We start from the raw sequence: 24,803 nt of genomic DNA on the forward strand, positions 1-24,803 counted from the left end.
CTGCCTTACTTCTCTCATTGAAACTTATACTCATACTCATATATATTTGTACATGTATACGCAATAGACTGACTTCCTATCGTTCGCCTAATACAATGTGCTTGTTCTCCCAATCCTTCAATCGTACCCTCCGTGCTCCCCCTCTTCTTCTAGTTCATTGCTCCGCACTGCGTTGTGTCAATTTGATTGAATTCAAATCAAACATTGTTCAATGCTCAATGCTTGTCAACAAAACAGAATTAACAATGCACATAAACAAAGAGGAAAATGAGAAAAAAATTGACAAAACTCACCTGTGGCAACAAAAACAACGCTAACCTAACTCAACTGCTCTTCCATTTGTTGCTGCCACAGCGGTTGCACGCTTTGGTTCCTGTTTGTTGCACTGGCAACAACAAAATTGCCCGAGAATGTCAAAGTCGTTTGAACAGGTTTTTCGTTGTCTTCTATTTCCCCTTCTGTGTTTTTGTGCATTTTCGTAGCGCTTAAATGCCACCTAACTAACTACCATCATCAACTTAAACGAAATTGCCAATGTCAACAACCACGATGGGAAGATGCGCTGGCGCATTGCGCGGTCGAATATCGAGCCTTGGGAGTTTGGTGAGGAAAAAAGTGCACCCCATGCAATGAATTCGCTGCCTGCCAAGTTGGTGGCACAGCTGTGGTAAAAAGTGATTATAAAGTACACAAAATCACATATATGTGTGTATGATGCATTGTCAACCATTTACATATGTGTTAGATATACGAATTAAGTATGCGTGAATATACATTTTTAGTAAATATTATTTATTATAGAAAGTCTTCCGTCACTAAAAATTATGGTTCGTGGCAGTTCAAATCAAAATGAGCTTTCATTTAAGGAGCTTTAGAAGCTTACACTTAGGGAAGCTCAAAAATGTCTATAATCACTTACTATAATCTTTTATAGTACAGAGTTTTCCAATAAGAGTGACATGATTCTTTTTTTTTTTCAGAAAAAAAATCCCCTAACTGTTATGAATATGCATATGTTTTTTATTTAATGTGAAGAACACTCGATAGAATTAATTACGCAAATATATTCTTTTGCAGGAATGAACTCGATTAACCCAATTTTCGAGCACTTTTCCACTAAATCAAGTCGTATGTCATGAACAGCACGTTCAATATTGACTTCCAAAGCTTGAAGAGAGTCTGATTTATTACTAAACACCAAAGACTTCAAATAATTCCACAAGAAGTATTCTAATGGTGATAAATCACTTCTTCTTGGTGGCCATTCAATTTCATAATTTCTTGAAATTGTTGTACGTGCTCTGTGTCACTTAGCCCAGTCTCGTTGGAACCAGATGTTGTCAAGATCAACTTCTTACAATTGCGGCCATAAAAAATTAGTTATCATCGATCTATACCAGATTCATTTCGAAAGAAGTGCGGACCGATGATTGCACCAGAGCAAAACCCACACCAAACTGTCAGTTTAGGCGAATGTAATGGTTGTTCATGAATAATTTGTGGATTTTCTTCGCACCAGAATCGACAGTTTGGTTTATTTACTGTGCCACTCAGATGAAAGTGGGTCTCATCGGAGGAGATGATTTTCATTAAAAAATTTGTCTCGTTTTCAAGTTGTTCCAATATAAAATTAACAAATTCACGACGTTTACGGTAGTCCAATGGCTTAAGTTCTGGAGTGAGAAAAATTTTATATGGATACAAGTCCAATTCCTTTCTCAATATCCGCTAGGTTGTGGTTTGAGACAGACCCAATTCTTGAAAACGTCTTGAAATCGACAATAGGAATCATTTAAGATTAAAATGTGCCGAGTAGTCTGCTTAACCAACAACTCAAATAATAGTTTTCAATTCAATCCATCCATTCATAAACACCAAAGAAAATCGTAAATTTTGTGTTAGTAAGCCACATTGAAAATTTGGAGAGACATTGTGAATGGAATGAAAACCTGAGTGTATTACAATACAAAAAAAAAATTTAATTTCACAAATATCGCAAATTCACTTTTTTTACCTTAAAGCAAAAGCTAGATTTATTTGACAATGAAATTTCCTAACATCCGAAAGTTACAGCAAAGTACATATTGACTTACATTTAACTTTGGGTCCAACTTTGTAAAATTTTGGTTATTATATGGAGGGTTGATAATGTTATAAATCGACAGCACTAATTTTTTATACCAGATCTTCATAATCATTAATGAAATTGTGTAAGTGCCCGATTTAACTAGTTTTGATACTAGATATATTTCCCTGTCTTCAATATCTTCCTTGATGGTAGAATCTTTCGTTCCAAAGTCATTCATATATGCTGGCATAATTCTAATATTGCTTAGTATGAGAAGGTTGCCTCAAGATCCTATTTTCCTTTTACTAAAAACTATGAGAAGAGATAACTGACAAGTATGAACATTCGATTGATATGAACATATCGCTACTTCCCGTTATTATGAAATAAAAGTGCAACTTTATCTAAAAATTTCTGTCAAGTTTGATCGAAGTATGACTATTTTTAAACCAAATCATAATCATAAATCAGTAAACAATTCTTCTCCTTTTTTAGGACAATTTGATAAAATTTATATCATTCCAGAAACTTTTTTACTGTAAGTCTTATATCTCACATTTAGCCAGAAATAAAACCGAGGGCTTATTAATTTTATTGGTCCGAAGTACCTTATTCTGTATAAAAGTCAGAATAATCGGCTGATAAGGGTGAAACACGACAGTTCCTTGGGTTACGTGTGATCGATATTTTGAAAAATAATTTATAATTGTAAATTATATACGGACCATATTTTGAAAAGATTGAAGAATTATTTGACGGCAATAAAGTGTAGTTATATGAGAAAGGCAAATGCAAGTTATTGTTTTTAGAGTCTTGAGAAAATTATAAATGTTCAGGCAAATTTTAAAATTATAAATTGTTTGGTAAATGCTGCTTTAAATATAAATATAAACGTATGTATTAAAATATATGTGCGGAGAAAAACCAGAACAAAAACAAAAAGAGCTCCGATTAATAGTCTATTGTCTTTCGTACTTCGCATCATCTTTTGTTCATGTTTTGGTTTGAAATATCACATAAAATCCATCATTGTCATCAACAATGGAATTCACAGAGATTAAAGCAAAATGAAATATATATATATTTTAAACAATTATATATTGTATAGCATATATATATATATATACCATATATGAATCAAGGACAATATTTTTTTAAAGAAGAAGAAGAGCAAGAAAGAAAATAAAAAACGTCCTCTCATTGCAACAAAAAATTCTCCTATGAAAACGATATAACTTTATTAAAAATATGATTTTTGACAGATAATTTTCAGACATACATATATATACGAGTATTTTTGTTTCGCAAATTACCCTACATTCTTGCCTTGTTGTTTCATTGTACTACGTTTCGCTATACACTCAATTTTATCGGGTTCAAAGAAAGCATACGCTATACGCATATTATTTGTGAAACCGGTACCCTCCTTCCACGGTGAAACTATCACAACCGTATCACCTTTGTCGACGAGTTTAAGCTTCTTAGCGGCGACTAACGCGTACTGAGCGCGTAATTCGACGTCTTTCTGGTAGTCGGGCTCGGGTTTTTCTGAAAAGAAGAATAATTCGAAGGAGCTTAGTAGATCATTTAGTAATTTTCACTCAAAACAGTGAAAGTTTAAATATATTTCGAAAAAAATTGGTGATTATTTGAAAGGTTATAGTTAGAAGCTCCTTTAGGCCTAAGAATAACTTCTTAGCAAAGTATTTCTTTATGTAAGTCTCAGAGCTAGGAAACCAGCAGTCCGGATTGAATGAGTTTGTAGTAAATTCAATATTTCCTCGACTTTATTCCAACTTTTGGAACTAAGATAATCTTCGATTTGAATTCCTTGGTTCTCTATCTACTAAGCGCATTCATTATGTAAGATCAGTTGTTTGTACAATGAGTATATAGAGATTTAAACTCCTACTGTTAATGCCAATTATATTTCTTTGGCCAGGGACTATAAGATTTCGGTATTTCCTAAGTGCCTATCTAGAGAATTCTTAGACCAACCGCGAAAACTTACTTTATTAGCAGACTCATTTGGGTGCTTTATCATAGCTGAATCGTTGAAAACTGCATCTAGAGTGGCACCGTTACCCCGCTCAAATCGAAATGGGAACGAATTGGATCGCCGTTGTCAATTCGTGTTCTAGCACTGGACCTTGCGTGTGCTTAGCAGGCGTTGGTTGGTTTAGAGTAGAAAGTAGGAGACCTACTGAACTACTTGCCATTAGCAAAGTTCATGTTGGCGCAATCGTAGGAGTTCTTACTGGATATTGTTCAATAGGCAGTCATGCTGTAAGGTATAAAATTCATTCGGACACGAATTGTATGAAAGGAGAGAGGGAAATATTTAGTCACTTCCTCTGCATTGTCCAACTGTGGCAAGACTGAGGTTGAAATATCTCGGTAGTACCTTTGGCGAATCAGAAGACAGCCGAAAATGATATTAGCCGCCTCAACAAATTTGTGGTCGGCTCAAGGCGCATCATCGATTTATGGGGGCCTATATGATCAATTTTATAGTAGTTCTAGTTATCATAACGGGACCACTATAAGCTGTCTATGTGAGATCCCTGTTAGGAACGACTTTTTAACCTAATCTATTCCAACCCCGAAAATATTCGAAATAAAAATATTGGCCGTCCGAATCTGAAGTGTTTTGCAGCTCCTACCTAGAAACAAAACCGGATAGACGCCGCGTCTCAAATTGCATTGCCTTGCTGTTTTAGTGCAACGCGTCAGGGCTACGATGGGACAATGCGGTCGATACATGCTTATCAAATATGCCGATTTGCCGGATGTTGTGAGCGTTATAATTAATGCTGCCATAGATTTTTGCGCCGAGTCCACAGCCGCCAATGCCACGGCATGCACCGCATCGATTGCCGCTGGATTGTTAATCATAAGTTCTTTGTGCAATTGGCGATGCCAAATGACAGCCTCGGCCTCGGCACAGATATTAGCCATGCAAGTAACTGTCTCTAGCGGATACTTGCCAATCGCACTCTCACTCGCTATCATTACACCATCAACACCATCGATTACTGTATTGCCTAAGTCGGCTACTTCGGAGCGTGTTGGACGCGATTCAAAGTTCATCGATGTGAGCAGCTGAGTGCCAACTATCACTGGCTTACCGACACGATTGCAGCGCGCTATAATTGCTTTCTGCAGCAGAAAAAGCTTTTCAGCTGGCACATCAATGCCCAAACTGCTGCGATCGATTAGTATGCCGTCAGAGGCATTGATCACTTCATCGAGATAATTTAAGATTTGTGTACAATCGATTTTGCATACAACCTGTATATCCTTGCCACGTTCACCCATAACGGCGCGTATCTCACGTATGGCAGAAGGGTTACGTATCTTCGACGCAAATATGAAGTCGACATTATTTTCAACTGCGAAGCGCAGATCGTAGCGATCCTTCTCGGACACAGGTGGTAAATCAAGATTAACACTGCCCAACCAAACACCCTTTGCCGCACCCAGTATACCGCCAACTTCCACCTGACAGATCACACAATCCACCGCTACTTCTTTAACTAGCAGCGTAATGGTGCCATCGCATAGATAAATAATATTACCTGGCTGCATAACATTAATAATATTGGGATAGTCAACATAGACAGTTTCTTTGCTACCCTTATCCATAAGATCCTTGTTAATGGAGAGTCGTATGTTGTCGTTCTTTTTCAGTTCCACTTCATTGACACCCTCAAAAGAACCGGTACGTATTTCGGGACCTTTCGTGTCCACAGCGATGGCAATGTGCTTGCGGTAACCGCCCTCATCGGCAAGCTCGTCGCATGCTTCGTGTATCATATCGATGGTGGATTTATGATGCTCATGAGATTCGTGCGAGAAATTCAGTCGTACTATATTCATGCCGGCCTTAACCAGGTTCTTGAGCATCGTTTTGTTGCGCGACACAACGCCAATGGTGCAAATAATATTTGTACGGCGTCGCGTTAGCGGCTGCCCGTCGAATTGCAAACGACACATATGCTCCAGTTGTGTTTCAGAATCGCTAAAAAGGCTCATTTTGAATATTTGTTGGTTTATTTGCTATTACTTTTTTTGTATTTTAGGAAAACTGTAAATTTAGTGAAATTAATAAAAATTGCGGTTTAGATTCTTTTCTTTTTCAATAGAAAATATTTTTACATTTCTTTTGGCATCTGTCATAGATGAAAAATGCTACAATTGGTTGTCACCGTATTTTATCGGTATATTTATGGTAGAACCGAATTATCGACATATTTGTACTTATGAAAGTACCTGATTTATTTTTTATGTCCGCGCAATCTTAAGGTCTCTTCTTCATATTAAGTACTACTATATTTAGTTGCCTGGTATTTGCACCTATATACATATATATACCGTTCTTTTTATTCTTTGGTTTTAAAGCAATATTTATGGTTTTGGATTGGGCTACAGTTTTGTGGTCAGAATTTGAGAACATGGCCTGCCAAAAAATCTTTGGTGCAAGCAGCGTCGTTAATACCAATAGAAACTTTGTGTGCCTCTTTTGATCAATGGCCGAATCATTTGAGGGCTTGTGTGAAAGCAAAAGGTGACCATTTCGAATAAAATATTGTGCATCGTTCATCTTATATATGCGTTATTAAAATAAAAGTAATTTAAAAAAAAATGTGTTATAGTTACATTTTTATAGCGTCCTAAACTTGTAACGGAACTTATGGCAAGACTAAGTTTATACCATATATTAGTCGAATGAGCACGAATTTGAAGAACCCGAGAAATGGGTATTTGACCTACGTGGTTTTTTGAGATGCCTATTGTTCCAGCTTTCTAGCGCGCGTTCATTCGGGGCCCTGGCTATATAAAATCGAAAACTTTTGTTACGTTGCTCTTCAAGGTAGCCCGTTTTCAGAGCATCTAGGCGTGCCTCACCATCGTCGTGCGATGAAGTGCTTTTAAATCAATTATTGACAGTCGCTCACGAAAGTCGTATACAGCATCCAAGCGTTCTTTGATATATCTGAGCTATTTTCCTCTAAAAACAAGAGTCGGATTATCGGCCGATACTGTTCTATTTCCATTTTTCTAAAACTCGCAATAACTCTACTGGGTTATCCTGCTTAAAGTCAACTAAGTAAAGTCCGATTTTATCTATTTTCAAATTATGGGCTTATGGTATCAAGCGAATGGAACTATGTTGACCAAATTTGAGTCACGATGGTTCGAGGAACAAACTTTTCTGCAAAAACATTTTGTTAATATTTAGAAAAGGTCCCCTATATATTCGCTTTATTAACCGTTATGAGATATTGTGGGAATAATTCCGAGTAGTCATATAAATTACTCTATATCATTCCCTTTGTTATGCTGGCACAAATATTTAATAGGGTGTATAGTATATTGAGAGAGTAGGTAGGTAGTTAGGTATAGTCGATGTCTGACAATGCACATTGACCTTTAGAGGGCTCATTTTGAAACACTATTATGTCCTCTCTGAACTTATCTGTGCTCCTGTTTATAAATTTTAATATTGGCAAGAGACATCGCCAGGAAACACACCACGGATAGTGGCGATGCTTTTCTCATACAAAGCCTTGTATTCGCATAGAAGATGTTCTATAGCTTCTTCTTCTCTCAACTTCTACAATAATCATTGTGCAGTATCCCCAGTCTGCTGAAATCTCTGCCAATAGGGGAGTTTGAATTTAATTGATCGGCATGTGTATCCAAAATCACTCTTTCCTAGAACCCATTGCAGGTTTATCGTTAAATAGCATGTCAGATCCACTAAGAGATCAAGGCATTCTATCACTATCTTTGATGAAATGCTGAGAGATTTAAGTGATTTAAAGCCGCTTGGCTATTTAAATATATTTTTGGTTGTAAACATTTTCCTTGTCAAAACAAGAAGGTATTCTTTAATTGCTGTGATCTTCGATTGAAAGATACTGCAGGGGGCTAGTAGTCGGCAGGCAAATCTGGCATCTAATTTTTCTGAAAAGATATTACCTCTCACGTGATTATCTAGTTTGGACCCGTCCGTATATATACTTATCCCTATGGCTTTGTCTACCTCACCTCTATCTCACTCAACTCTGGATGGGAAAGCAATAATGGGGACCAAATTTATGTTTAATTCGAAAGGATTTCGAAAATCCGTATCCGTATATTACGAGAGTAAAAAACTAATTTCTCGCAATTAATTTATTTGATTTTTTCCACATCTTATTTGAAATACGCTTTCAATACATTAAAAAAAACGTATGTGGAAAGTTTAGTAATTCAAATATTTGAATTGTGTAGAATTTATTTCTTAGGACAATAATATTTACTTGGATTTTTATGCGTTTCTAATATATAAAATTTATTTTTTCTAATATATTTTGAAAATATATTCGCATTCAACCAAAAAATTTATGTATGTACTCACTTAAGTCTCCCTTGTATCCTTGTATATCTTATTATCGCCTGTGGCTACCGACAACCCATAATGCCTATTAACCGGTATCAACACAGATACACACACACGCGCTCAAAAGCTTAGAAACCCACATATACATAAACAATGGCTACTACATCCCATGCAATCTTCATAATTTTTGTCCAACATAAATCCAGTTGTTGCTCTGCGGCACATCGCATTGTTCCAGCTCGTGGCGAATGGAAGCAAAAGGATTAAACTTTCCAACAATGCTGTTAAAAACAATAAACAAAAGTTGTTATTATGAAAATTGCTACGAAACAAAAAGCGTTAGCGCCAACGTCACTATCAAAATTGTTGGCAGCTGCTTAGTTGGCCAGGAGCTGCTGCAGAGAGCAGTGGCAACAGTGGCAGCAGGCAGTAGCAGCCTTTTTGGTAAGCCACAAAATCATTGTACAGGAAGCACTTGAAGTTGTTCGTAATCGGTCGACAGCAACAGCAATAAGGCTGGTAATGTGTATGTGAGCAAAATAAAGCTTTCAGAAGTTCACAACAACAACAACAGCAGTTGGCAACAATTGGCTTTGCTGGCCGCTTACAATGTTGGTTGTTTTCATTGTTGTTGTTTGTACTCTGCTTTTTTGTGGTAAGTGATATTATTTGGATTGCATTTGAAGGATTTATGTGGCAAATTAATTGTTGGCTTTGTTTCAACTTCAACAGGGTTTGAGTGTGCGAACCCCGCGCTTCACCTTGGATCTCTTTCCAAGGCAATAAGTTGTTTTTTGTTTGCTCTGATGGAGTCACTCGGTAGTTTTGTCGGTTGGACAGAAGTTTTAAGAGTATTATTTACTACATGAGCTTTAGCTGAGGATTATGTGGTGTAAAGGAAGTGCGGCCAAACCCTAAATGTGGCATGCGAGTATCATATGTTGCACATACATAAATGTTGCAACAAATTTTAAAGGCATACTGAACTTAGTCCTGAATTAATGAAATTATTTATAGGAAATAAGTTGTTTTTTTAATAATGATTATTTTATGATAGAATTTCGAAGAAATTTGGCTTTGAAAAACTGTAAATACCCCTTTTTTTGTATTCATCAGGATTATATAATTGCTTTTAATATTCTTGCAACATGTTGCTACCGAGTATAATAGTTTTGTTCAGATCGAAATAGATCTCGAGTTATATACCATATATATACATGATCAAGATGACGAGGCGAGTTGAAATCTGATTGACTATCTGTCCGTCTGCCCGTCCAAGTGATAACTTGAGTAAAAATTGAGATATCTTGATGAAACATGTGAAATTGGGTAAAGTCGGATATTAGCCACGCCCAATCTCCAAATACTGGTTATGTTGAAAATTACTTAAAGTACGATTACTCACTGAATAAATGAACCGCAAGCATTAAATTTCACAACCAAGATGGTAGGGAAGGACTTTACAGGAACTGGTGCGAAAATTGGACAAGGGGAGTGGCACCGCCCACCTTTAGCTGAAATGCTATATCTCAAGAACTACTTGACCGATTTCAACCAATTTTAATGCGTGCGGTTACCCAAACTGTCCTATTAGACATTATAACAAACTTCTAAATTTCATCTGATATTTTCACTTATCAGAACAAAACTTTGCACAAATAGTGCCATCGACGTATTTCATCTTACGTCCAAAAATAGGTAAAAGCAGGTTAAAATTTCCCTTAGCACCCATTTATATATCATAAATATTTTAGAACCTCCGGTTCACTTTATACCGCATCTATCAGTCAATATGTAAAAATCTTAATGAAACTCAGAAAAAATCGTTTTCCAATAACAGCGGATCGATCCTCTTTCCTTAAATGGATGAAATTACGGCGATACTTTCCTTAGTTTTTTATAAAGTTTTGCTAAAACCGGAAGGTGTTCCTCCGCCGTTGTTCCTTGCAAGTTGCAAGAGCTGAAATGTTCGGTTACACCCGAACTTAGCCCTTCCTTACTTGTTTCATATTGGACATTTTTTTGATCGGTGATGTGAAAATATTCCCTAAATATAGATTGTTGGATGAATATGAATCGATTTGGAATAGTTTAAATATTTTATGTGAATCTTTTTTTTTTTTAAATTTCTAAAATAAAAATAATCTAGTCGTTTTTTGTTTACAGTTACAACGACGTCAAATCTAGAAAACTTTTTAATTTGGATTATAGTTGGACTAGTCTATACTATGCAAAAAGTTTTCAGACATCTTTGAATTCGCATCAGATAAGACAACTATACAAACTTGTATTAGCAACTATATGCTGTAGTGGTCCGATCTAAGCAATTTGTTCGGAGATAGTAACGTTGCTTTGGAGTAATCCATGCCAAATTGCGTGAAGATATCTTTTTAAGTAAAAAGTTTCAAAATAAGAACTTTATTTTGATAGGTAACTGTGTATGACAGCCATATGCTATAATTGTCCGATATCTGCGTTTCGGATGAATGAACAGCTTCTTAGGGAGAAAAGGGCGTGTACAAAATTTTATGTCGATATCTCAAATACGGAAGGACTAGTTCGCATATATACCGACAGATGAACATGGCTAAATCGACTCAGCTCGTCACGCTGATCATTTTTGTATAAAGGATGTTTTTGTTTTTAAAGAAGAAATAAAACGCATATAATTTAATGTTATGGCCAAGAATTTAGCTTTATTACCACGATATGAGTTTGCTATTAGGTTTTAAAATTAATTTCGGGCAAGTGACCGCCGTGGCTGGCTTGAATAAATTCCAGTTGAGAGGATCAATTTTCGACCACTTTTTGCAGCGATTTGGGCCGTATGCCAGCAACAACGCACAGAAAATTCTCTTTCAAGGCATCAAACGTCTCGGACATATCTACGTTGACAAGCAACTTCACAAAACCCCACAAAGAAAAAAAATAGTCCAGCGGTGTTAATTCGAACTATCTTTGAGGCCACGCTACAGCTAGACGACGAGCAAGATAAAGCGCTGGGAACAAATTTCCTATAATAAATTGATTGTTTCGTTGACTGTATGGCATGTAGCGCTGTCTTGTTGGAACCAAAGTTCTTTCGCAGCAACGCATAGTGTTCCCCATTTCTATGTAAATGGCAAACCAAACTGTGTATTATTCATGCAACAGTCAAAAATATCAACTCTGAAAAAAGTATTGCCTCATTGAAAACCACACATCTAAAGAGATATATTTTATAGAGTCTCCGACGTTTTCGGGTGTTACAAACTTCGTGTCAGACTTAATAGTAGCTGTGGTATACTCTGTTCAGGTAAATAGATATACTCTGTCCATAGTAAAAAATATTTACAGAATCTTCCAAAAGGCTAACTCGTAGACATCATAAATACTACTACATAGAAATGACCTGGAAGGTAAGCAGAGTCGATAAAACTGTATGTGATTATCGGGTTGGCTGTTCTCATGAAAATTATTGTAGTTCCTCTTTATATGATGGATGAAATTTCTTTGCAAGGTGTACTACCATAGTATAAGTCATCAAAACCAGCCTAATATCACGGTTGGGGACCAGAGCACAGAAAAGCCGCTAATGGATTCTTTGATGGATAAGGTCTACCTATTATCTCTCATGAAAGTCTACCTACAGAAAGTTTGAAGACATTTTAAGGCTTTTTCAATGATTTTCTGTTCTGAGCTTCTGAAAGTACTGATTACAACCTTTGAGATTTTTCTGAATTAAACCGTCTCTAAGACGAAAAGTTCAAATTGAGGATAACTTCATTTCAGCTAATAAAGTAAATTGCGCCAATAAAGTAGAAGAATTCTTGTGCGTAACTTTAAACCAAGATATTTTATGTTATTCCTTCAATTTAGTTTTAAAATTTTTATATCGTATATAAAATAAGTGTTATCCTTACATGTGACACCCGGCATAGAAGCTTATAGATATCCAACAATAATTATTGCCATACAAACACATAAATATTCTTAATAATTTAATTGACCATTTACTGTTGTTGTAAGTTAGTGATTTTTCCTCAATTTCCTGCGTTGTAAAGTCATAGTTTTATGTCTCGAAGGATTTGTGTCCAATTTAAAATTTTATAACCATCACAACGGCGGTAAGTTGGTAATTCACAAACACTGATTGCCAAACTCTCGTAAGAGCAATAAACATTTTTGTCGGTGGCTTTAGTTGCGGCTGAAATGTGGTTTATGATGCAGAGCATGCTGAGTTGTGAACAACTTCATTGTGTAGTCATAAATTTTCAGCAACTTCACACACATGCAACACACACACACATATATATGAAGCACATAAGCTTTGGCAACATAAACAGGCACATACATACTTACAAGATCTTTATGTTGCAGCAACAAGTTGCATGAGCACGCAATAGCTACGTGTATTTGTTGTTGCTGGCCTCTTATGTGGTGGAGCCATTAAATGTGCTGCCACACCTGCATGGCGGGCGTGTAAAAATGCGCGAAAACAATGAAGTTCTACCAGTCGCAGCGCAAATGATAACAAAGTACTTGTGCGCAACAACAATGATTTGATGCCCTAAAATTCGCAGCACTCAAAAGGTACAGCCTACGTAATTTTTAATTAAAACCTGGCGGTATGAGCACTTGGCTTGCGAAAAGTTACACAGCTGCCGCACCAAGTGATTGCACGAAACACAATTAACTGCACTTCATTGAAGCCAACTGCTAATCAAATTGAGAATCTCTAGTGATTTTCAATAATTCATAGCGCTGCTGCTCGGCGCATCCTCACATAAGCTTCTCCACTTACTCGCAGTCTCGTTCTCATGCCTAGTCATATTAGTTGCAACAGCAAAAGCTTATAAACTGATCATCAGCAGGCAAACACTGATCGTTATGTGCAATGCTGTATGCTACATGTTGCATGCTCATGAAATTACGGCAACTATCAAAACTAACCGCGCTATATAGTTGAAGTATAGCTCTTTTTTATTATACCCGAGCGACATGCGGGATACACTAGGGTTTTAGAAAGTTGCTGATAGCGCTTGACCGTGCCGATATTCTCAACTAATTTTAGGAATGTGCCTTATTGTTTTTCATCTTAGAACCTAAAAGTTCCAAGGCGATTAAAAACGCCGAAAAGACTTTCTGAGAAGATTAACCATTACCTGGTTTCTGTAAAAAACGTTTCATGTTAGGTTAAATCTTGATGCGGACCTCAGTTCTGCTAGTAAAGCTAAACTCATTAAAGACGACTAAGGAATCGTACGAAATGTATAAAACCAAGGTAGAAGCTCTCACTTTTACTAGGAAGTTAAGTCCTTACTTATTGGCTTATCGGAAGTTGATCTGCTTACATCGCCGTTTGTGTCGATTATATTTTTTGCAGATTACTTTGTATTTCGTTATACACAAAGCGATGGATAGTTTCATATATTTCGAGCTGGACCAAGAAAAAGTAAATTATTATCGATGAATCAAACATTTTTGACAATAGCGCCATGAGCTGTAATCAAACGGGTTTTTTAAAATGCTAAAGTTTTGCGTATTTATTTAGGTGTTCAATATTCTGTAACTGAGAAAATTTCTCATAGCTTAAAATATAATTTATTAAGATGCATTAGCTTCACAAAAAAGTTTTCATAAGAGAACTAGAGATTATATTTTTGTAATGGACAATAATCCATACAAAATTTCTTGAAAATGTTTCGTTATATAATATAATAAAGTTTCAGTTTGTATGTCAGGTATATGCTATATTTGTCCGATATCTGCGGTTCCGACAAATAAGCAGATTCTTGAAGAGAAAAATAGGTATGCAAAATTTCAAAAACTGAAGAACTAGTACGCTTATATACATGCAGATAGACGAACAGACAGCCGGACATGCCTAAATCTACCAAGCTTATCACGCTGATCACTTATATATTATGTATTTATATACTTTATAGGATCTCTGAAGTTTTCTTTTGGTTGCTACAAACTTCGTGGCAACCCTGTTCAGAGTATGAAAAGCTGAATTTATAAAGTAAACGGCTTAAATAATTATTATTTCGGTTCGAAATAAGTCTTCCTTACTCATCTGCTTACACTTGCTTACATTTTTATCCTGTCACGAAAATGTACCTATTACCTTCGCACTGCGCACCATATTACATAGACTTCTTACGCGCATGCGCACACCTCTATAGCACAACGCTGTTAATGCTGCAACTAAATTTATGGGAAAAGTGCGATGTGTAAGAAATTAGAACTGCGGCAACAACTCCACTAAAGTGGAAGGAAATCAAGCACATACACACACACATACATTTCCATATGCATGTATACCTTAAGCATGGTGCCAGCTCTAGTGCCCATGTTGCAAGGTGAAGTTTATTGCACCCATTCATTTGTTCCACCAGCCTCTCACATTTGGCTATGAAATTTGTAGCTTGTTGTCATGTTGTTGTTAGCTTTGCTTGTTTGCCATCACTTTTGCTGATTACAAGATAAGCGCGCATCGGTTTGTCGCTGTACCATATCAACTTACTTATGTACATATGCATATATTTATATGTAGATGTGTATATGGTAGAGTGCTAGAAATAAGCAGTTGCATGTTGCATTTAAGGCTGGTGTAGTCAGTTAGAGATAGAATTCAATAAATTTTGTAGAAATGTTGCTGAAAACATAAGATTTGAATAATGATACAGGAGCACACTAACTGCAAGCTTTTCTTCTTTTAATAGACTTTCGCATGTGGAATAGAAATTTACTGGTAATATTGGCTATAAATAAGTCAAATAAGTGCAGAAGATGCCTCTTGAAAGTCGGCCCTTGCTTTCACTTTTCATATATAATCTGGTTCCAGGTTTCTTGTTAAATTGATATTAGCTGTTCGCTACTAAAACACGATTGTCAATAAGCAAAGCTTTTACCCCAATTGTAAGGAGAATATTGAGTTTATCCACATGATCATATTGAGTCTGAAATAAGCGGTTGTCTTTCCGTATATATTTTTTAGTAACAATATATAATATTACCATTACACTTTCACATATATTATCAAATAATCGATCAGTGAACTTAGAAGCTTTTTTATTATGATTGAAGCGAGAACTTCACTGGAGCCGTCTAATATTTTTGAAATGAGGTAGATAATGCCGTTTAAAAAAGAAATACAACGCACATAATTTAGTGTAATGGCCAAAAATTTAGCTTTAATAAAGAGATAAATGTTTGCCATTATGGTTTAAAAAATTTTTCGGGCAAATGACCTCTGCACCTGGTAGAAATTCCAGCCGAGTGGTTCACGTTTCGATCAGTTTTTGCAATAATTGGAGCCGTATGTTAGCAATAACGCGCCGAAAATTCTCTTCCAACGCGTCAATCGTCTCGGGTTTATCTGCGTAGACAAGCGAAAATTCCTAGTCTATCGGTGTTATGTCGCACGACCTAACCAAAAGGTTCCTTAGTTTCTTCAATAAATTGATTGTTTCGTTGACTGTATTGCATGTAGCGTCGTCTTGGTGGAGCCAAAGCTTGCCCACATCAACATCCTCTTATACAGTCATTAATCATGGCTCTATAGCGTTCTCCATTGACTGTAACATTATGGCCAGCTCATTTTTGAAGAAATATAGACCAGTGATTGTCTTTGCCCATAGAGCACACCAAACAGTGACTTTTAGAGGATGTAACGGCGTCTCAAGAATGAACGTTTCAAGAATGGATTATCTTCACTGCAAATGCGAACACTTTGTTTATCAACCTACCCATTCGACCAAGAGTGAGTTTCATCGCTGAACAAAATTTTCTTGTGAAAATCGGGATGGGTAACTACCTCGTTTTGGGCTCATATGATGAATTTGATGATCGTTTGACTTAAATTTTTTAACGAGTTGGATTTTATAAGCTCGCGACCTAAGATCATTTCGCAAAATCTTCCATAAGGCGGATGGGCACAACTGAAATTGTTGCGCGCATTCGGGTCTTCTACGATACTCTACTCCACAGCAATTATAGCATAGTTCGCACTGTACGGCGTCTTTGATGATGCGCATTATCCTTTAAAGTAAACGTGGTCCGAAAAACCGATCCTCAGAAATTTTGCATGATATGGAGGTAACAGCTAAGGCTGAAGCTATAATTTCAGTATCTAGAATGTCCTAATTTGGAAAGAGATTTTTCTTATAATAGCGTGTATACGAAGCTCTATAGTTATTTTAAATTCCCAAACGCCAACATTATTTATTCGTAACAAATAAGGAAGAGCTAAATTCGGGTGTTACTCAACATTTTATACTCATGCAGGTGCTAGCAAAACTTTGTACTAAAAAATGTTGCGAAAGAATTCAACACTCATTGTTCGACGAAATCGTCGAATACAATCAAATTTGTATCTTATTAACTTATATTATTGGTTATAGATTCAGTTAGTTTTAAAACTATACTATTTTACTATATGAAGATACATCTGATATAAACTCAACTGAAAATTCTAAATTTAATATATTGAGTTGCTGTAAAAATGTCAGCCAGAAGACCAGAATTGATTATATTAACGTTATGAGGTTTGGAGCAAGATCTAAACCTATTCGATGTATACTCAGTGTATCACACATTTTGACCAATCCAACGTTTTAAAGACAAGTGGGATGCCGGAAATCATTATAAAGGGTATATTGGGGCAGTAAATTTCTGGGCTTCACTAACTTTTGACATTGTTTATGCATATTCAAGGAAATTTTTTCAAACTATTTTATAAATATACAGCTTGGTTGGTTTCACCAAGAAATAACAATACACGTTTGACTAAGTGTGAAATTATTAATGCCATAGGCATCTCAGACGAACGTATACTCCATATTTTACATGGAGAATTAAATATGAAAAAGCTGTTTGAAAAGTTAGTGCCGCACACGACAACAATTCAACAAAAACTCAATCGAAAACAAATTTCTCAGCATAATTTAGTGCGTTTTAAGCAGAATAAAAACCATTTCTTGCATCGTTTCATAACAATAGACGAGACTTGGCACTACTACCATGATCCTAAATTGAAACAAGAACGTTTACAGTGGACTGAAGCTGGTTGTTCCGCTCCAAAGCAGTTGAAATCACAATGATCAGCAAAGAAGCTTATGGTATCAGTTTTTTGGAATGCAAAAGGAGTTTTGTTGATTGATTATCTGCAGAAAGGTAAAACAATTAACCTTAAATATTATTGCAGTCTTTTGAATCAGCTGGATGAAAATCTTCGTGAAAAAAGATCTGGTTTGCAGCACAAAAAAATTAATTTACATCAAGACAATGCATCTTGTCACAAAGGTGTTTTATCAATGACAAAATTCAACGAATTAAAGTACGAATTGCTTGAGCATCCACCGTATTCGGTTAGATTTGGCTCTCAGCGACTACTACCTTTTCAGAAACCTGACACAGTTCCTTCGTGGAAAGCGTTTTTCGTCAATTGAAGAGGCTATTAGAGCCGTAGACAGACAGACAGAGCTTCCGGAAAGTCATTATAGGGATATCAAAAAATTATTGGAGGATCATTGGAATAAATGTATTCAACTTACAGGAGATTATATTGAATAAAAAATATATTTCGTACCAAAACAGTATTTTTTCATTTCGAGCGCATAAACTTTTCAACCAATCTGTATAACTCATATGTTACACTGACCGACATACTCATTTTATGCACAAAATACATTGTTATTAGGAAAGCACGCTCTTTCAATCTCATTAAGATAACTCACATATTGACGCATATATGCGGTATAAAGTCAACCAGAAGTTCGAAAATTTATCTATTAGGTATATGGGGAGTAAGGTAATTTTCGATCCCATTTAATTACTTTTGGCACACGAGCATACTACATACAGATAAGTAAATGCAAAGTTTTATCGCGATACATTCAATGGTGCTTAATTTGTATACTGGAATAGATGCAATTTAAAATTGTGTGTTATGAGAAGTAGGCGTGGCTATAGTTTCAGAATAATACCTACCGAATTTGGTGGAAATCGGTCGAGAGAATCGGTCCAGAGATATGTGATTTCATCTAAATATGGGCGGTGCTACGCCCATCGTTCAATTTCGATTGCGGCTCTTATAAAGCTCTCTCCTATGATCTCGGATGTAAAATTTTTGGTTTCCGACTCATTTATTTATTGATTTATCGCACTTTAGGTAGTTTCTAACAGAACCGTTATATGGGGAATTGGCGGTGTTATCATTCGATTTAATATATTTTTACAGTGCTCGTAGGGATGCGTAAATAATTTGTCCTGAGCAAATTTTGTTATAATAGTTTGAATGGTCTAGGAGACATGTACATTAAACCTCTTAGAAAACGGGGAAAAGCCTATTTTTCAAAGCGTTTAGCTCACATGTTTCCTTTCTACTGCGATACTCTGTGCTAAATTACAGTTTACTGTTTAGTTATGGCCCTTTATAGGTTTTCGTTTAATAGCGTTTTGTGTGCGCGGCAGAGGTCCGATTACTCCTATCTACGAATTCGTCCTTCCCCTTCGACCACGGAACACATGTACAAGTTTCAAGACGATGCCTCAATTTTTACTCAAGTTACAGCTTGCACAAAGGGACGGATAGACAGACATCCGGATTTCAACTGGGCTCGTCATCCTGATTATTTATATATATATATATATATATATAAGCCTATATCTAACTCGGTTAGTTTTAGGTGATACAAACAACCGTTCGATGAACAAAATACTATTATACTTTTTAGCATCATGTTGCAAGAGTATAGAAATTCATTATAAAAAACAAAATATTTGAGTTATGCTAAATAATTGTTGTTTATCATCACAACAATATCCTAAAACATGGGTGTTACTTTGTGCCTTATTGGAAATTTTAATACAAGCACCTAATATGTTACATTTCGCCTTGTATGCATATCCGAGTACTTTTATGTGTTCATAAGCAAGGTGTTAACAACGATGATTATAATAGGTGATGAGTATCAATAAAGGAAAACAAACAAAAACCTGACAAGAATCATCGCTAATGAACTCTTAACTATGTATATCGGCTAGTCTAACCGGCTTTTCTGAGAACACACGTAAGACTGTTTCTTATAAGGACTTGCTTAAGCATTTTTTAATTGAATACGCAGCAACCGCAACTTAAATAGACCACATATGTACGTATTATGTATATACATACGTTTTTTTACGTATCAAAGTAGTGGGAGGTAACGACATCGTAGCACGAATTTATATAGTAAGATAAACGAGGTATTTATAAGAAAGATTTTAAATACTAAAGGTTCAACCTATTATCAGCCTTTCCATCTTTTTTCACCATTATGTCGATTGATAAGATTGATTGAATATACATTACTTGACAAATAATTAAAATTTGTGAGTGAGTGTATAATATAATGTTACTAATAGGTGTGAACCCATTGAACGTCCGTAAAAAAAACCAGTACTAAACCTATTACACAACATATAAATAGAGACTAATGATTCTGTATGCGATATCAAAGGTATATTATCAAACATAGGTATATTGAAGTTTATGGACAAGAAAAACTCTCATCCGTAAACATATTAAAAAAAAAAAGAAAAACTGTTAGTATCGGTTGCGCCGAAGCTATAATTGAAGCTGTAAGCGAAACCCTTTACAAGGAGAGAAGATTCCTTACGAGAACTTTATCGGTCAGTTTGTATGGCAGCTACATATATGCTTCGGTGACTCGATCTGATGTCTTCAGAGATTGCACCGTTGCCTTGGGCAATAACCTATGCCAAATATGGTGTGGATATATCGTCAAATGAAAAAGTTCAATGCAAATATTTGATTTCGATCGTTCAGATAGAGGGACTAGTTCGCGTATATAAACCGACCTCGTTATACTGACCACTATATATATATATGTATATTATTTTTTTTTGTAATGCCGCCGACGTTTCTTTCTGGGTATTATAAACTTCGTGGCAAACTAAATGTACCCTATTCAGGGTATAAAAACGGTGGAATATTCCACAGATATTATTTTTTGTCCATATGTGCGGTTATAAGCTGGTGAGCTAATTGGAATAACGATCAAAATAAGTTTTTTTAATAATTGTTATTGTAAACAAATTCTTTCTACTTTTGTTACTGACGTCTCGATCCAATATATTTTTTCGTTAAATATAAAAGTACATCTATTTCTATCATTTCTGGTTTCTCATGATTATTATAGCCAGGTCATGATTAAGCGAATGTACAAATTTATATTATTGTAAGAAATATAAACACTTATAAACTTCCATTGAAACACGAAATTCTGTGAACTTCTGATTTCATTTACCAGACGTCATCTCTCTCATGGCAGCTTTCCTGTGAAGCCATTTGAGTCCATTTAGACGGGCAATTAAAATCCCAATTCACAAAGCTGCTCGATAAGCAACTATGCACGCAATGTGCACAGCGACTCAGAGCTGCTTGTGATCACTCACACATCTACGAATCCATCCGAAAGCAGTTGAGTATATAACATACATATACATATATATCTGCATTTTGGAGTTCCTGCAACTTTTTGTTGCAAGCAAGTCACCACTATTCAGTAAACCTGTGTATATGTGTGCGATTTGGTACACTGGTCATTAGCTTCTTTTGCGTATCTGAAGAGTCGTAGTTCTTAAACTTTCCGTTGAACCAGTTTTCGAACGGTTTCTATGCTATAAAAATGCTCCCGACTTTGTTGGCTGGCCTCTAGTGGCTCCGGTTTGGTGGTGAATGCTTCATTATCTGTGCAGTAATGCGAAAAATTTGCACTGCACTGAGCTTTTGACTCTTGATATTTTATTTCTCTTGCCATTTGTGAGAATTGTGAAAGAATGAGTATTTAATTGTTCTACCCACATACATACATGCATACAAATGTACGACGGCGAAATATTTCATTGGTTCAGTCAACGAGGCATGTGCGGCTGCAACCATTTGGTAAATATTAAAAGGAGTTCCATATATGTAAGCTTAATTGGCCTAGGCTATCTTATATCCTTCAATCATTTTAGAACGCATTTTAAATAAAAGTTAGGTTATGTTAGTCTAGTTAATTTGTTCGCGTGTTAGCCGATTAAACTCGACTTGAATATAATATCGTATAAACCAGAAACTTGAGGTTGCAATAATAAGACGAATGCATCAAAGCAGTAATACTCTTCACAGGTGCATTTTTTATAGTTATAAGTTTTTCATAGAACGACTTGGGTTCGATCGGTCAGCTTGTATGGCAGCTATATGATTATGTCAGTAGTTCCGATAAATGAGCAGTTTCTTGGAGAGAAAAAGACGTGTTCAAAATTTCAGATCATTATTTCAAAAACTGAGAGAATAGCAGATATAGAGACGGACACGGTTAAATTAACTCAGATAATTTAACTTAATAGATTCGAATACTTGCTTTAAGACTACGCTATTTAATCTAAGTTAAATCTATTGCATATCTAGAAGTAACAAAAACTTCACAAGAAACTTCAATTCGCTGTAAAATTTGTCCTAGGAAATCAAGATTTAGAAAAGTAATTGTAAGTAGTATAAAAAGCGGTTTCGCTAGCCAAGGCGTCATTTGTCACACATGTTGCCGCCTCGGAAACCCACCCACCCATGTTTGTCAGCAAATGTGATTGACAAAAACTGAAAGCAAAGAAATACGAGCAACAAATTCGATGACAAATCAATTTCTACAACTGTGGCTGCCCGTCCATTTCACATACCACCAACACTTTTGTAGAGTATAAAAACAAACCAATAATGGAATAGATGTACATATTCGTATAAACATATACTACGTATTAGGCTTCTACGAGAAACGTCGGTAGGAAAAATTTAAAATCTTGTATGGCAGTTTAAACGTATTCGTATTCTAAATGGAGGTGAGTTTGGCATGTGGCAGACCAATTCTGATATTCGTTTGTCTGATATTCGTTTTAAAAGGCCCTTCGACTTATTCAAACTTCAAAAACAAGAGCAGGTCCTCTGGTTTTAATAACCCAGATTTTGAACACCATTTTACGTTATGTTTGAATTCACTTTTGGTACCTGTGAGAATGTTTTAACGTGGTACTGTCTGAAAAAGCCAAGAGTCATACTGTGTTCGATATACGAAATATCTAGCTTTTCGTTTTACAGCTGAAATCTCTCTACAGCGTCTCATAGTAATACGCAATTGGTTAGCCATTCAACAGGATCTTGTCTTATAGAACCACCATAATAAGATAATTATTACTAGAAAGTTGGGGTTGTGTCAAACCTCAACATATATTGGAATTAGTCAGGCTGTATATAAAATGTTCAACTAAATGTTGCAACGTGTGGAGCCAGCACAGGTTTTCAAATGAGATTATAACTGTTTCTTGAGAAACGGGGTGATTGAAACGCTTTAAAGTATTGCTGTATATATTTATCCCATTTTTTGGTGTTGAAAAACAGATGCGCGGAAATAGTTACCTACAGGGTCAGTGCGAACTAACCCTAACCATATTTTACTAGCAGAAAATAACTTTTACTACATTTCACAACGTGCAGCACTTTTCCGAATGTTCCATTTTCTTTGGAGTTTTTCAATTTTCCCATCATTCAATGGGCAGCTAGCCATTCTGTCAGTCAGTCAGTCAGCCAGCTAGCAACTCGACACCCACCCAAAGTGGCAACAATTGAAAAGCGTGAAGTGATGTTTGGCGCACTAAGTGTGACGGCACTATGTTGTGGAGGGGTGGTTGGACAAGCCATACGCTTGCAGACATACACATCCCCAATACAATACAGGAGCTCTTTTGTGCCTTTTGTAGAATTGTTTAGAAACGTATTGTTGTATGGCTGCCAGTATAAAGCTTAGCAAGCAAGCAAGCGCAGCTGTTGGTCGGCAATCATTGTTCAGCTTTAAATCCCTTCTTTATTGTCGAGCATTGCTAGTGCGCTGTAAAAGTTGTTGTAAAAGTGCTCGTAAACTTTGAGTGACACATGCCAAGTGTTGACACACACCAACAACAACCCATAACCAGAGCGATGGACGACGGGCAAATGCATTCAACTACAGCCAACATAGCTCACTTGCTCGCTCGCTTCGATGCTCGGCCGGACTGCCAGTTGTCGGTTGAACATTTACGCGCGTCAAAACGAATGCGAATTATGGCGAAATGAAAGAAGTTGATGCTGGTTGATGGCATAGAAATGACGGCCAAGTGGCAGGGTACGCGCAAAAGGATGCCTGTTAAGGAGACTTACTGCAGGCCATTGCGCATAAATTATTTCGGTAATAGTGCGCAAGTGTTTTGCACTTAAAATATTTATGCATAATATATTCATGCGTTGCCGGATTGGCAAGGATTTGCGAATAAAATTGATGCGAATAAAATTGTTGCAAATGGAATGAGAGTTATTCGATTTTTTTAAGGGAATGTTCACTTGAGTAAATATACTTAGTAATATCAAAAATCAAGTTAGAATATGGATAAGTCTTCTAGAATATGACTTCGATAACTGTGATCTCAATTTATTCTGCTTAAAATTTGATCTTGCACTTGGAATGTTTCTTAACGCTATAGCCTTAGGTAGACCTACTACACATTATAAACACATAAATATAAAGGGTGGTTTTCTTCTGAAGGGTAGACGTTAGATAAAAATGAATAAAATGGCTAACATTGGGCTCTATTAGTATTGTAAAGATGATTCTGGCGATCCGATTTTCCTCCACTTTATCCGGCATATCTTTATCTTGCAGTAGTACTGAATATTTGTTCTGAACTGATAGACCCCCAAAAACTTAGTCTACGGGGTCAAATCATTAAACTTAGGTGGCAAATTTGGCATACTATTTCTTGATATGAATCGGTTATCAATAGGTGGGCCCGATAAAACGATGGTTTAACAACTTGATTAACAATTCTACCTCATCCAAACGACTACCATTGATACGGAGAATCAATTTTTTTAGTTTTAAACAAAATAAATGTTAACTTCGGTTACTCAGAAGCTATAATACCCTTGACAAATGATAAAGTTTTTTTACAAGTACTTCATTTTGAATGATCAGTGTGTATGGCAGGTATATGCTATAGCAATCCGATCCAAACAATTTGTTCTGAGAACATATCGCTGTCTTGGAAAATAATATAATACATGCCAACTTTCTTGAAGATACTCGTATCTTGTCAAAAAAAGTTTTCTATACAAGAACTTGATTTTGGTCGTTTAGTTTGTGTTCCAGTTGTATGTTATAGCGATATCGGCGGTTCCGTCAAATGATTGGCTTCTTGGGAAGAAATGAAAGTGTGCAAAGTTTGTGATCAATATTTCAAAAACTGAGGACTAGTTCGCGTATATACAGACAGATCGACGGACATGCCTAA

The 24,803-nt window shown here is 36.1% G+C and overlaps 1 protein-coding gene across 1 annotated transcript; it reads right to left on the bottom strand.

Annotated features, from left to right (window-relative positions):
- Nucleotides 1-3,265: 3,265 nt before the first annotated feature.
- On the bottom strand, nucleotides 3,266-6,224 carry LOC106616429 (pyruvate kinase). Its single transcript, XM_014233081.3, has 2 exons — nucleotides 4,732-6,224; nucleotides 3,266-3,616 (listed from the first exon to the last, which is right to left on the bottom strand). Exons 1-2 carry the CDS (start codon nucleotides 6,101-6,103, stop codon nucleotides 3,378-3,380), a joined length of 1,611 nt encoding a protein of 536 aa, XP_014088556.2. The 5' UTR covers nucleotides 6,104-6,224; the 3' UTR covers nucleotides 3,266-3,377.
- Nucleotides 6,225-24,803: the final 18,579 nt, after the last annotated feature.

The sequence above is a fragment of the Bactrocera oleae genome, chromosome 4 (assembly GCF_042242935.1).
Source record: "Bactrocera oleae isolate idBacOlea1 chromosome 4, idBacOlea1, whole genome shotgun sequence".
Lineage (NCBI taxonomy): Eukaryota > Metazoa > Arthropoda > Insecta > Diptera > Tephritidae > Bactrocera > Bactrocera oleae.

What these genes read in the sequence shown, in the direction of transcription:
- LOC106616429 (XM_014233081.3), bottom strand. Translation starts at nt 6,103, where the DNA reads ATGAGCCTTTTTAGCGATTCTGAAACACAACTGGAGCATATGTGTCGT. An exon ending in CTATCCGGTTTTGTTTCTAG is followed by an intron (nt 3,617 to 4,731) that starts GTAGGAGCTGCA and finishes TCTTCTTTTCAG; the next exon opens with AAAAACCCGAGCCCGACTAC.